The sequence below is a fragment of the Cryptomeria japonica genome, chromosome 2 (assembly GCF_030272615.1).
Source record: "Cryptomeria japonica chromosome 2, Sugi_1.0, whole genome shotgun sequence".
NCBI lineage: Eukaryota > Viridiplantae > Streptophyta > Pinopsida > Cupressales > Cupressaceae > Cryptomeria > Cryptomeria japonica.
Window position 1 is genome coordinate 166,827,558 of NC_081406.1, and position 15,948 is coordinate 166,843,505.

General features: G+C 35.8%; 1 protein-coding gene across 8 annotated transcripts in view; it reads right to left on the bottom strand.

Moving 5' to 3' along the window:
* LOC131065970 (probable LRR receptor-like serine/threonine-protein kinase At1g53430) overlaps window positions 1–14,716 on the bottom strand; it is a 210,895-nt gene extending 196,179 nt beyond the window's left edge. For 3 of the 8 annotated variants that reach the window (XM_058000598.2, XM_058000597.2, XM_058000596.2), the window contains exons 1-3: window positions 14,458–14,715; window positions 14,030–14,204; window positions 13,864–13,935 (exon numbers count right to left, since the gene is read on the bottom strand). In XM_058000598.2, the coding sequence (XP_057856581.1) occupies window positions 13,864–13,935; window positions 14,030–14,204; window positions 14,458–14,608 (398 nt within the window). In that variant the 5' untranslated portion in view covers window positions 14,609–14,715. Of the gene's footprint in view, window positions 1–13,863; window positions 13,936–14,025; window positions 14,205–14,457 lie in introns of those variants that run through there. The other 5 variants (XM_058000602.2, XM_058000600.2, XM_058000603.2 and 2 more) reach the window with 3 other exon arrangements.
* Between the last annotated feature and the right edge of the window lie 1,232 nt (window positions 14,717–15,948).

Genomic DNA, 15,948 nt, shown 5'->3' on the forward strand with positions numbered 1-15,948 from the left:
AGAAATTATCTTTGAAACCAACATGGGAGACCGAGATAACAATAGGGATTTGTTGGCTGCATTAATCAAAAGTCAGCAAGATATGCAGGATAATGTTAACCGAATGACCAATTTGATGACCCAGTTTATGGCCAATAATATAAATCAGCACCAGAATAATGGAAGGCAGAATAACCAACATCAAAATAATGGGGGAAATAATGGGGGTAGAGATGAACAGTCAGTTAATAATCAGCCAGAAAGAAGAGGAACAGCTAGACCATTTATGCCCACATTTACTGTTAGAAATCAGCCACCAGAAAATGAACCAACAATAAGAGAAGTACAGGCATAAATACATCAGGATTGGTTAGATTCCGGTGACGAATTCCGATCAACAATGACATTTAGAGAATATTTAGATGTCAGAATGAAACATAGGCCAAGAGGACAGCAGGGAAATAACAGCGAATTACAAAGAAAAATTGGAAAAATGTCCATTCCTTATTTTGATGGTTCAGGTAAGACAACTGCTCGGGCTTGGGTGCAAAAATTAGATACATACTTCCAATTAAATCCTATGTTGGAAGAAGAGGCAATTAAATATGTTGTGCTACATCTTGACGGTGTAGCACATGAATGGTGGCATCATGGACAAATAACCTTGGGTCATAATTTGATAGGTACTTATGTCGAGTTCACTGAGAAACTTATTGATAGATTTGATTCTAAAGACCCCAAATTACATCTTAAAGAATTGACTCAGCTTAAGCAAACTGGAACTGTTGAACAATATATCTCTGAATTTGAAAACTTGGCTGTCTTAGTGACTGAAATTTCAAAAAGACATAAGATTGTGATATTTATAGATGGATTGTCTGATTCCCTCAAAGGGTGGGTTAAATCCTTAAACCCCCTTACTTTACAAACAGCTATCAAAAGAGCAAGAGAATTGGAACCATCTTCGAAAGGAAAATCTTTTAACAAAGGATTCCCTAAACTGGAAAAAGACAAACAACCTTACAACAAAGATGATTTCCCTAAAAACAGGTTAGATAAAGAAGAAAGAGAAGAGCTCAGAAGGAAAAAACTATGTTTCAGTTGTAGGGAAGCATGGCAACCTAGACACAGATGTTTAGGGAAGGGAAAAATTCATTATATTGAGGTTATGTCTGACAGTGATGATGAAGAGAATGTTGATCCTAACATAGAACGAGCACCCCAGAACACTAAGTCAGAAACTGGTACCAAACAAAGAGAAGGAGTAATAGCATCCATGACAGGAACCCCACATTATAATATTTTCAGAGTTAGAGGAGTTTTGAATGGACGCGTGTAATTGTTATGCTTGATAGTGGTTCGACACATAATTTTATAAATGCAGCACTTGTGGAAAAACGTGGTTTACTGACTGAAAAACATGAAGGATTTGATGTTAGAGTAGCAGGTGGAACTAATTTGTCTAGCACTCATAAAGTTCCAAAATTGAATATTACTCTTGGCAATTACACCGTTACTGATGATTTCTATGTGATTGATTTGGCTGATACTAATGTTGTCTTGGGCATACAGTGGATGGAAACGTTAGATGAATATACACAGAGTTTTAAAAGAATGGAATTCTCTTTTAAAATGGATGATAAGAAGGTAGTCCTTCGTGGGATGTCCAATAGTGGTCCCAGGATCGTCAATGCTAAAAGAATGGAGGCTATTTTCAGACATGGAGATGTGGCATGGTCAGCACAATGTTTAATCTCCAACAAGGTATCAGGGTTTGAATCTAAATCTTATCAAGATGATTTGTTAACAGTATTAGATTCACATCATTTGGTTTTTAGTGATATTCCTCCAGGAGTCCCACCAGATAGAGGTTTTGAACATACTATTGAATTAGAAGAAGGTGCTAAACCAGTGATTACTACTCCTTATAGACACCCTAAAACATTCAGGGATGAAATAGAAAAGGCAATTAAGGAGTTATTGGATATGGGACATATCAGACCTAGTTCTAGTCCTTTTGCTTCATCTGTAGTGTTGGTCAAAAAGAAGGATGGAACTCTTCGAATGTGTATTGATTACAGAGCTCTTAACAAGAAAACAATCAAAAACAGGTATCCCATTCCTCGAATTGATGAATTGTTAGATGAGTTGCATGGTGCTATTTATTTCTCTAAAATTGATTTAAGATCAGGGTATCATCAGATCAAGTTAAGAGAACAAGACATTCATAAAACTGCTTTCCGCGGTCATTATGGTCATTATGAATTCTTGGTTATGCCGTTTGGTTTAACAAATGCTCCGGCAACATTTCAATCCTGTATGAATCATATTTTTAACCAACAGTTAAGAAGATTTTTGCTAGTATTCTTTGATGATATTTTGATTTATAGTAAAACCTGGGAAGAGCATTTGAAACATATTGATATGGTTCTTGGTATTATGGAATCACAATCACTGTATGCAAAGGCGTCTAAATGTGAATTCAGAATGACTAAAATTTTGTATTTAGGACATATGATCAGTGCCACAAGGGTACAGGTTCATCAAGAAAAGATAAGAGCCATTTTGGATTGGCCACCACCACAGAACCTTACAGAATTAAGGGGATTCTTAGGTTTATGCAGTTATTACAGGAGATTTGTCAAAGGATTTTCACAGCTTGGGGCACCCTTGACAGATCTTACCAAAAAGGGGGCATTCAGATGGACTGAGGAAGCTCAACAGGTATTTGAGAAACTAAAAGAGGTAATGAGTTCTTGTCCAGTACTTGCTCTTCCAGATTTTAATGAGCCTTTTGTGTTGGAATGTAATGCTTCTGGTGATGGAATAGGGGCAGTTTTAATGCAAAACAAACATCCTATAGTTTATGAAAGCAGGAAACTTAATAAACTTGAGAAATTATATTCTATCTATGACAAAGAAATGTTGGCAATCATGCATGCATTGACAAAATTTAGACAATATTTGGTTGGTAGTAGATTTGTGGTGAAAACTGACCATAATAGCCAAAGATATTTCTTGGGACAAAAAGATTTAAATGACAGGCAACAGAAGTGGATCAGTAAAATTCAAGCTTATGACTTTGAGATTGAATATGTAAAAGGTAAAAATAATGTTGTTGCAGATGCACTATCTAGAAGGCCTGAAATAAATGCATTATCTGTGATAACAGCTGATTGGAAATCTTTACTACTGGTAGAATATTCTAAGGATTCTTTTGCTTGTGATTTGCTAGACGGTAATACACAAGGCGATAATTATAAGGTTGTAAATGATATCATCTATTACAAAGACAGAATTTATTTCATTCCAAGATCGAAATTGAAAGAGAAAATCCTCCAATCAGTGCACGACGTTCCCTTAGCAGGGCATCTCGGCTACTTCAAAACTTACCGGCAAATAAGAGAAAGATTCACCTGGAAAGGACTTAAGAATGATGTCGTTCGTTATGTTAAAGAATGCATCACTTGTCAACAAAATAAAGCAGAGCATACTTATCCTGCAGGTTTATTACAGCCTTTGCCTGTACCGGAACAGAAATGGGAAAGTATATCTATGGATTTCATTACAGGTTTACCACGATCTCAAGGTAAGGATTGCATTTTTGTGGTGGTTGATAGATTAACTAAATTTGCACACTTCTTATCCATCACTACAAAATTCACAGCTTTTCAGCTCGCAGAATTATTCTTTCGTGAGGTGTTCCGTTTACATGGTTTACCAAAAAATATCATCAGTGACCGAGATAGCAGGTTTTTGAGTATATTCTGGGGGGAACTTTTCAGATTGACAGGTACCGAATAAATCACAACACGAGTTATCATCCACAAACAAATGGATAGACAGAAATAGTGAACAAGTGGATTGAGGGTTACCTTCGTAATTATGTGTCTAGGCAACAGAAAGCATGGGTCCGTTGGCTATATTTGGGTGAATACTGCTATAACACTACTTATCATATCTTTATCGGTATGACTCCTTTCAAAGCACTATATGGGTATGATGCACCTTCTTTTATTGATTTGGCTTTTGATCAGAGTAATGTTCCCAAATCTCATGACATGCTCCAAGAATGCCAAGATATATTGAAAGCACTTAAGGAAAATTTGCAAAATGCTCAGAATCAACAAAAAATTTATGCCGACAAGAAGCGTGTTGAACGTCACTTTGAAATTGGGGAATTGGTGTACCTCAGATTACAACCCTATAGGCAATCATCACTCAAGCGGAGCGGAGTGGAGAAATTGAAGCCTTGCTTTTATGGGCTATACCCGGTGATTCGGAAAGTTGGCGCAATGGCATATGAATTGGCTCTACCTGAAGAAAGTAGAATACATAATGTATTCCATGTATCTTGTCTCAAAAAAGCTTTGGGTCAGCAGGTGACAATATCAAAGAACTTACCACCACTGAATGAAAAAGGGAAATTAGAGATGATACCCGAAGTGATTTTAGAAACCCGAGACCGGCATTTGCGGAATAGAACAATCAGGGAATACCTCATTAAATGGCAGAATTTACCGTTGGATGATGCTACTTGGGAAAATGAGCGGATCCTTCAGTATCCTAGATTGCAGTTGCTTGTGGGCAAGCAACATTGGGCAGGGGAGACTTGTAATGTTCCTCAAATCAATTAATAGAACATGAAAATAAAGATAGCACGATATTAATTATTTTTATATTACCATTCTAAGCTAGGATTAATATAAATAATTAATATAATGTTAACACTCCTTGAATAAAGTTAGTTCGTAAAACTACTTCATAGGTGAATAAATGGACATAGCGGGAGTTATCGAGGGGGTGGGAAGATACAGAGACTTTCATTCCTGTGTGGTGGGATACCAACAGAAATTTAATCCTCCTTTCGTTGGTGAAGACTGACCTAGTGGTGGGAACACGATAGCATAATCAGAGATGTGGCAACATGAAACTAGAGGAAAATCGTGATATTTCCGTGGAATGCTGAGAGACCAGAATGCTTCCTTGTATTTGTCAAACTTGTATCGGGGGTGAACTTCTGACGAAGTGACCAAATAACTACATATTCTTATTGCTTGTATCGGGCGGAGGTTGACAGAGTGACAATACGACTCGAACATTGCCCATAGCATGACCAGAAGGATTGCATATCACGTGACCAGCAGTCCCGATATTGGGTTGTATTTTTCCTACCGTGTGGTATTGCATAACGCACAGTGACGGGATTATAGATTGCGGGTCTACTGTTTATTCCGTAGCAGATCAATAGAAATAGACTCGGGTGGTGGAACGTCGGCATCTTCAGAAGGTCAGCGGAGGAAGAGTTCGAATGATGGAACTTTGTTTGCACAGATGTAGATATATTTCACGTCAATAACCAATGGACATACGGAGATTTTCGAGATGACTACTGTGATGAACTTTGGTACTATCAGCCCAGCGAACTACAGGTGCACCACGAACATTTACTTATATTATATGGATTGTGTACAATGTCTGTTCAGCCAATAGTATAATGATCAATAAAACCCGAAAGTTAAAGCTGTATAATATTTATTGATGAATGAAATTCTACAAATAACTGGCAAGTTAAACCATACATCTATACATAGTTTGGTCATAAACAATTCATTACAATCAGCCCTCAGTAATTACAATTCGTCCCAAATAGGGAATTTTACAAATCCACGTAAGAGCTTGTGGATAGAATCGCCGACTGAGGCAATCCACGTGAGAGCTCATGGATAGAATAGCCGACTAAGGCAATCCACGTGAGAGCTCATGGATAGAATCGCCGATTGAGGCAATCCACATAAGAGCTTGTGGATAGAATCGCCGACTGAGGCAATCCACGTGAGAGCTCATGGATAGAATCACCAACTGAGGCAATCCACGTAAGAGCTTGTGGATAGAATCGCCGACTGAGGCAATCCACATGAGAGCTCATGGATAGAATCGCCGACTGAGGCAATCCACACAAGAGCTTATGGATAGAATCGCCGATAGAGGCAATCCATGCAAGAGCTTGTGAATAGAATCGCCGACAGAGGCAAATTCACACCTTGAGACTATGGTCCCCTGTGATGAGCATCATATGGTTGATGCAAATACTCCCAATATCATGAGATGATATTTTTGAGTTATGGTGAATATCATGTGCCTTGATATTCTTGTTTATACCATACTTCCTGATATCATAGTGAGATAATATTTTCTCTTTCCATAATTAATCTAGACTTAATGTATTTGCATTGATTTTATCTTCCCTAGCTAAGAGGGAGTGTTAATTATGTTTTGTGTAGCTATGGTGAGGGCCATAAGTGTTGACATGGGAGATCACTACACATTCTGTCTAATCATCCTCCCTAGCTAAGAGGGAGTGTTAATGTTTGTAGCTCCAGTCGAATGATCATTTAGAATACATATAATATATGTTGATTAATAATAATATATTATTATGTTATATTATATTATTATTAATCATATAAAATTTAATATTCAATATTAATCTATTATATTATTCTAAATTAATAATTGATTGATGAAACATTATAATATTAATTAAAGGAGAGACATGTCCGTTCAAGGACATGCCTCTCCAAAGGAATATATATAGTATAATGTTATTCAATTTGAGAACACATAGAATTCCAAGAATGCAAATATCAGATTGAATCAGATATATACATTAACATACATCCAATAAAAACTAGGAAAATCAACATTAAAAACTAAGGCTTTGGAATCAGAGAGTATACCTTGAAACAAACCATTTCACTCCATTTAGGCCTTATCCATCGCAGGGAATGAAAGTTATACAATTTTTATGCTTGGAGTTTACCCTTACATGGGATTTTGACAATTTTTAGTAAAAACCTCATAAAATGCTCAATACTTGGTGAACTTCCCTCATACCAACGCCAAATGAAAGGTAACTCTCTCCTCTATATAACCATATAAGATTTTGTTCATTTTGAGGCAGTACATGCACATACAATTCTCTGCAACACGACTGTTACCAGAAAATCTGGAAATTGCAATCATTAAAAACGGCCACAACTTTCATAATAATTAATAAAAAACAATAAAACAAAAGGAAAATGAAAGATAATAAATGTTATATCTTCCACATTCAAGAGCAGGTCGAAATAACATCATACAAAGCCATATAATTCACTGCGACTGCTCTAAACATGGGATAGTAAAAAATGTATTAAATCTTTCTCCACAAATCCATACAAAAATGATCCCCACCTCTATTTAGATTCGACCTTACATTTCTTTATAAGCCTCTTACACCCTCTATGACAATTACAACTAATTTTCAAATTCCCATGACCGTTAGACTTCCTCCTTTCACAAATGACTCTTCAACTTCTTGTAATTTTGCAAATTTTGCCTTGTGCAACAAAATGACATTTTTTTGCAAATTGACTTAACTAACCTCCTAGAAACCTAATAGTGACTCAATTACATTTAAAGTGGTCTAAAAATTCAAATTTTACAATATTGCCTATTGGAGGCAGATAATGCACAAGGTGCTCCTACACCAAACAAACAGCCTAAAAAGTTTCCAAGTCCCTTTGGAAATGTGTTGCTATAGATCAGTCTTCTTCACACCTGCACACCTTCTTCAATTTTTGTCTTGGAATGCTTCCTCTTTCTTTATTCTTGTTGCACTCTTGAGATCATTCACTTGCCTTTGCTAATTACCTTTAATCACTTAATCTTTTGTCTTCACTTTTGTCTTTATTTGTCTTTGTCTTTGCCTTCTCTTTCCTCGTCATCATCTATTTATAATTTCCAATCATTCAATCATCCTTCAAACTAACTAACATCTTCAAATCGCTGCAAACTCTTCAAGTGCTTCTCAGACAAATATCCATCTCCCTCACTGCTTCATCCCATAACCTCAACATACCATCCATCTTACCCAACAGTAGAGCCTAGAAGATGCACCTACCACTCTTTCTCTCAGTGGTGTCACTCTCTTTGCACCTTCTCCCTAGCTTAATCTCTATTGGAGGACAGTGAACACAGACCTCATCCTTGTTTGTAACCAACACACTTTTTCACAACTTCTTCCTACAGCTTTAAGATGGATCAAGCACATGCAACCAACAATTGTCCCACTCTCTCTTCTCTCAACCTTCAACTGTTCTCCTTCAAAGGATCTACTCCCTATGCTCTGATACCAATTTGATGCAATAAAATGTTTGTGGTAGGTCTTAAATGAATTAAATCAACCAATTTCATGGTTCCACAAGACAATTCTTTCATTATTTTAAAAAGCCCTTGTTTTAAGTCATTTTAGGCATGCTCACGGAGGATTTATTGAAACACAATGCTCCCAATCTTAACTCACCTTACAATGCTTCAAGTACATTACAAAATGTCTACACAACCTCACCAAACAGTCCCCACACCATTCCATCCATGAATGCATCAATTAATATTTCAAGAATAAGATTTATTGACTGATTTTACCAGCCTGAGACACTAAATTCTAACCTAAGGCATCACAAAAACCCATCAAACCTTTAAGATTAAAAACTAGGCTTTGGAATCTTAGAGTATACCTTGAAATAAACCATTTCACTCCATTTAGGCCTTACCCACCACAGGGAATGAAAGTTATACAACTTTTATGCTTGTTGTTTGCCCTTACATGGGATTTTGATAGTTCTCAGTAAAAACCTCATAAAATGGTCAATACTTGGTGCAATTCCCTCAAACCAATACCAAATGAAAGGTAACTCTCTCCCCTATCTAACCATATACGATTTAGTTCATTTTGAGGCCGTACATGCACATACAATTCGGTGCAACACGACTGTTACCAGAAAATCAGGAAATTGCAATCATTAAAAATGGCCACAACTTTCATAATACTTAATAAAATCAATAAAACAAAAGGAAAATGAAAGATAATACAATGTTCTATCATCCACAATCAAGTGAAGGTCGAAATAACATCATACAAGGCCATATAATTCGCTGCTACAGTCACAAGAATGCTCTAAACATGGGACAATCAGAAATGTATTAAATCTTTCTTCACAAAACTATACAAAACTGACCCCCGCTCTCTTTAGATTCGACCTTACATTGCTTTATAAGCCTCTTACAACCCTCTATGATAGTTACAACTAAATTTCAAATTCCCATGACCATTAGACTTCCTCCTTTCACAAATGACTATTCAACTTCTTGTAATTTTGCAACTTTTGCCTGTGTAACAAAATGACATTTTTTCACGAATTGACTTAACTAACCTCCTAGAAACCTAATAGTGACTCAATTACATTTGAAGTGGTCTAATAAGTCAAATTTTACAATATTGCCTATTGGAGGCATAAAATGCACAAGGTGCTCCTGCACCAAACAAACAACCTAAAAAGTTTCCAAGTCCCTTTGGAAATGTGTTGCTATAGACCAGTCTTCTTCACACCTGCACACCTTCTTCAGTTTTTGTCTTGGACCGCTTCCTCTTTCTTTATTCTTGTTGCACTCTTGAGATCATTCACTTGCCTTTGCTAATTACCTTTAATCACTTAATCTTTTGTCTTCACTTTTGTCTTTATTTGTCTTTGTCTTTGCCTTCTCTTTCCTTGTCATCATCTATTTATAATTTCCAATCATTCAATCATCCTTCAAACTAACTAACATCTTCAAATCGCTGCAAACTCTTCAAGTGCTTCTCAGACAGATATCCATCTCCCTCACTGCTTCATCCCATAACCTCAACATACCATCCATCTTACCCAACAGTAGAGCCTAGAAGATGCACCTACCACTCTTTCTCTCAGTGGTGTCACTCTCTTTGCACCTTCTCCCTAGCTTAATCTCTATTGGAGGACAGTGAACACAGACCTCATCCTTGTTTGTAACCAACACACTTTTCACAACTTCTTCCTACAGCTTTAAGATGGATCAAGCACATGCAACCAACAATTGTCCCACTCTCTCTTCTCTCAACCTTCAACTGTTCTCCTTCAAAGGATCTACTCCCTATGCTCTGATACCAATTTGATGCAATAAAATGTTTGTGGTAGGTCTTAAATGAATTAAATCAACCAATTTCATGGTTCCACAAGACAATTCTTTCATTATTTTAAAAAGCCCTTGTTTTAAGTCATTTTAGGCATGCTCACGGAGGATTTATTGAAACACAATGCTCCCAATCTTAACTCACCTTACAATGCTTCAAGTACATTACAAAATGTCTACACAACCTCACCAAACAGTCCCCACACCATTCCATCCATGAATGCATCAATTAATATTTCAAGAATAAGATTTATTGACTGATTTTACCAGCCTGAGACACTAAATTCTAACCTAAGGCATCACAAAAACCCATCAAACCTTTAAGATTAAAAACTAGGCTTTGGAATCTTAGAGTATACCTTGAAATAAACCATTTCACTCCATTTAGGCCTTACCCACCACAGGGAATGAAAGTTATACAACTTTTATGCTTGTTGTTTGCCCTTACATGGGATTTTGATAGTTCTCAGTAAAAACCTCATAAAATGGTCAATACTTGGTGCAATTCCCTCAAACCAATACCAAATGAAAGGTAACTCTCTCCCCTATCTAACCATATAAGATTTAGTTCATTTTGAGGCCGTACATGCACGTACAATTTGGTGCAACACGACTGTTACCAGAAAATCAGGAAATTGCAATCATTAAAAATGGCCACAACTTTCATAATACTTAATAAAAATCAATGAAACAAAAGGAAAATGAAAGATAATACAATGTTCTATCATCCACAATCAAGTGCGGGTCGAAATAACATCATACAAGGCCATATAATTTGCTGCTACAGTCACAGGAATGCTCTAAACATGGGACAATCAGAAATGTATTAAATCTTTCTTCACAAAACTATACAAAACTGACCCCCGCTCTCTTTAGATTCGACCTTACATTGCTTTATAAGCCCTTACAACCCTCTATGACAGTTACAACTAAATTTCAAATTCCCATGACCATTAGACTTCCTCCTTTCACAAATGACTATTCAACTTCTTGTAATTTTGCAACTTTTGCCTGTGTAATAAAATGACATTTTTTCGCGAATTGACTTAACTAACCTCCTAGAAACCTAATAGTGACTCAATTACATTTGAAGTGGTCTAATAAGTCAAATTTTACAATATTGCCTATTGGAGGCATAAAATGCACAAGGTGCTCCTGCACCAACAAACAGCCTAAAAAGTTTCCAAGTCCCTTTGGAAATGTGTTGCTATAGACCAGTCTTCTTCACACCTGCACACCTTCTTCAATTTTTGTCTTGGACCGCTTCCTCTTTCTTTATTCTTGTTGCACTCTTGAGATCATTCACTTGCCTTTGCTAATTACCTTTAATCACTTAATCTTTTGTCTTCACTTTTGTCTTTATTTGTCTTTGTCTTTGCCTTCTCTTTCCTCGTCATCATCTATTTATAATTTCCAATCATTCAATCATCCTTCAAACTAACTAACATCTTCAAATCGCTGCAAACTCTTCAAGTGCTTCTCAGACAGATATCCATCTCCCTCACTGCTTCATCCCATAACCTCAACATACCATCCATCTTACCCAACAGTAGAGCCTAGAGGATGCACCTACCACTCTTTCTCTCAGTGGTGTCACTCTCTTTGCACCTTCTCCCTAGCTTAATCTCTATTGGAGGACAGTGAACACAGACCTCATCCTTGTTTGTAACCAACACACTTTTCACAACTTCTTCCTACAGCTTTAAGATGGATCAAGCACATGCAACCAACAATTGTCCCACTCTCTCTTCTCTCAACCTTCAACTGTTCTCCTTCAAAGGATCTACTCCCTATGCTCTGATACCAATTTGATGCAATAAAATGTTTGTGGTAGGTCTTAAATGAATTAAATCAACCAATTTCATGGTTCCACAAGACAATTCTTTCATTATTTTAAAAAGCCCTTGTTTTAAGTCATTTTAGGCATGCTCACGGAGGATTTATTGAAACACAATGCTCCCAATCTTAACTCACCTTACAATGCTTCAAGTACATTACAAAATGTCTACACAACCTCACCAAACAGTCCCCACACCATTCCATCCATGAATGCATCAATTAATATTTCAAGAATAAGATTTATTGACTGATTTTACCAGCCTGAGACACTAAATTCTAACCTAAGGCATCACAAAAACCCATCAAACCTTTAAGATTAAAAACTAGGCTTTGGAATCTTAGAGTATACCTTGAAATAAACCATTTCACTCCATTTAGGCCTTACCCACCACAGGGAATGAAAGTTATACAACTTTTATGCTTGTTGTTTGCCCTTACATGGGATTTTGATAGTTCTCAGTAAAAACCTCATAAAATGGTCAATACTTGGTGCAATTCCCTCAAACCAATACCAAATGAAAGGTAACTCTCTCCCCTATCTAACCATATAAGATTTAGTTCATTTTGAGGCCGTACATGCACGTACAATTTGGTGCAACACGACTGTTACCAGAAAATCAGGAAATTGCAATCATTAAAAATGGCCACAACTTTCATAATACTTAATAAAAATCAATGAAACAAAAGGAAAATGAAAGATAATACAATGTTCTATCATCCACAATCAAGTGCGGGTCGAAATAACATCATACAAGGCCATATAATTTGCTGCTACAGTCACAGGAATGCTCTAAACATGGGACAATCAGAAATGTATTAAATCTTTCTTCACAAAACTATACAAAACTGACCCCCGCTCTCTTTAGATTCGACCTTACATTGCTTTATAAGCCTCTTACAAGCATCTATGACAGTTAAAACTAAATTTCAAATTCCCATGACCATTAGACTTCCTCCTTTCATAAATGACTCTTCAACTTCTTGTAATTTTGCAGCTTTTGCCTTTGTGTAACAAAATGACATTTTTTCGCAAATTGACTTAATGAACCTCCTAGAAACCTAATAGTGACTCAATTACATTTGAAGTCTAAAAATTCAAATTTTACAATATTGCCTATTGGAGGCATAAAATGCACAAGGTTCTCCTACACTAAAAATCTAGAACGACATGACTAAATTTTGAAATATATTCAATGATTGATAGGGGAGTCTTACACCATTTACTATTTGTGCATTTACCTATAGTAAATGGACTTGAGTCGTGTAGATGTGAGAGAATGTAAAGTAGATTGTGCCTTTGACATCCTACTTAATTTGGAGGGGCTTGAATTTATGGTAGCTTAGGCACCAATGAGTGAGTACTAAGATGTGTAAATATAAATTGTTCAACTTTTGAACTTTCTGCAAGTGGTTGGTTATTGTAAATATTAATTTTGTAAATAATGTAAAAAATGTGTACCCCTCATTCAGACCAACTTGTCCTATTTGTCAAGTGCACTGAGATGTATTCCGCCCCCCTTTAGTGATAAACTAGACATACATAATTGAACATATATTAGAGCATTTATAGTTTAAATATAAATAGTTTGACTTTTGAACTCTCTCCAAGTGGGTGGTTACATTAATTTTGTAAGTAATGTAAAAAGTGTGTATTTTTAGTTGAAGCACCCCTCATTCAGACCAGTTTGTCCTATTTGTCAACTGCACTGAGATGTATTCCGTCCCCCTTCATTATTAAACTAGACATACATAAGTGAACATATATTAATGCATTTAGAATACTTTACTGGACTTGAAATTTTCATGTTAAAGATTTGATTGAGGGGTTAAGTGAACAAAGATGACTACTAGATCTCTCCCCTAATCCTTGCTAAATATTAAAACTCAAAAGACACACTACTAAGAACCTCTTCTACAAATTCTAACAAAGTACACGACTGTAACTGGAAAGGAAATACCAAACTGAATCCTCAAATACTTAAATGAATTTGAAGGTGGAGTTTTATTACACACATGTCCTCAAGGTATGTAAGATTGGCTAGCTCCGGTGGGACAACTCCAGTCAGGTTCTGGCTTTTCAGATATCTGCAACCAATGCACAAAACTTTTCTATTTAAGATAAAGGAAACAAAAGACAGAGCAGAAGTTATCAAAAAAGAGAGGAAATATGGATACATGCATTCGGGTAACGTGGAAAAAGGATCTCCCCTCTGTCGTATGCATCTCACAGACCACCTTATTTTGGGTCCCAAAATCCTGGCTAACATTCCAGCTTCCTTTTCCACTGCAAGGATCCTCACTGAAGTCCCATTTTCTATTCCTCATTTTTTCTCTTATAGCTTTCAGTGCTTTAACTGCCCACAGACAGAATTACAACATATAAGAATAAAATACGTTGCTATAGGAAGCTGCTGATATGACTCAGGAAGTCCAAGAGAATTTAAGTTATATGCAGATTACTTTCAGAGTATATCTATATGTACAGAAAGCAATAATAATTTCTTATGAAACTAGTTTTTGTGGAAGATGGAACATGAAGATCAATTAGATAAATTATACTTTTGAGTGTAGGGCAGAAAATGCATAGAAATAGAGACAGTGAATTGCCTTCTTGTGGGTCTGTTATTGTTGCTGCAGCAGCTTCTCCATGATAAAGAAGGGTTACGTATAAAATCCATACTAAAAGCATGAAACCCAAACGAGAATTGGTGGCCATTGCGGAGAAAGGAGAGTAAGGAAAGTAACCAAGTATGATCATTGTTTGCAGCTAGCATTTCAAGAAAGGTTGCTGTAGGCGAACAAAACAAAATGACAACCACGTACGATTACTTGTTTCGAAATTCCTGCTTTAGTGAACAATAATGAATGGTCCCCCTCTTGTCACATAATGGCTCTTGTAATTTAAACTTTTTGACTGAACAGATAAAAATCATATTTATAATTTAAACGTTTGGCAATTGAAAAAGTTATACCAAAATATGAGGACAGCTGATATGCACTCAAATTTATGCAGGCCTGTACGTATCTCGACATGAAAGAATCTTTTATTTTTGCCCTTATCTGAATGTCCACTTTCATGGAAGTTTCTTGCGGTCAATTATACACAGTTATTGGTACATTGCATGACATAAAAACAATCAAATATTGATTTCGTACATTAAATAGATCTACATTTAGTACTTCATTGGGTACTTACATTTGCAACAACTTGTGCAAGGCTTCCAGATCTACATTTAGTACTTCATTTGGTACTTACATTTGCAACAACTTGTGCAAGGCTTCCAGTAACCAAGAATTCAAATTTCATTCAAGTCAACAAAGAAGACAGAGGGAAAGAAATAATGAAGGACTACATATTTAATATGAGATGATCGATTGTTTCCCACAAAAATTCACAAAAATTCAAATTTGAAAATCAACTACCACAAATGAATGCATTCATATTTCACATTCGAATTATTTTATAAAACATAATTACAATTCAATTCACTGCATATTCCTTAGATTCCTTAGCTCGAATGCCCTCTGCACATTCCTTATTCAAGGGCGGTCATTCACATTTCTTTCATATATTTTTTTCAATATCTCAAAATTGTATTTCATTCTAAGTTTTCCATTCAATATAGTCAATGTAAATAATATTAACACGCATATTGGATGTCAAATGATGGTTTATGCTCCTTCGTAGCTGCATTATGCTTTGTATATTGATGATTTCTTTTTATGTGGTTTACAGTTTCATTTCAATGCTCTTTACAATTTAATAATGTTGAAATCCTCACACAGAATGACAAAAAAATTGATTATCTAAGAGATTGATTATCTCTTTGTTTTCTTCAAAACCCCTTCATTATTTATCATTCCATTTCATGAGTGCGTTGTTAAATAATGTCTCTCTGTTTATAATGTCAAAATCATTATAGAGAATGCAAAAAAAAATGATTATTGTTCATAATTATTTGAAACTCTTTCATTGTTTTTATTTTTTGATAAGTAATAGGCCGAAGCCGCAATATTTTGAATTATTATTATTATTATTATTATTATTATTATTATTATGTTTGATTAGATTTACCCATGACCTTCCCCATTATGGAA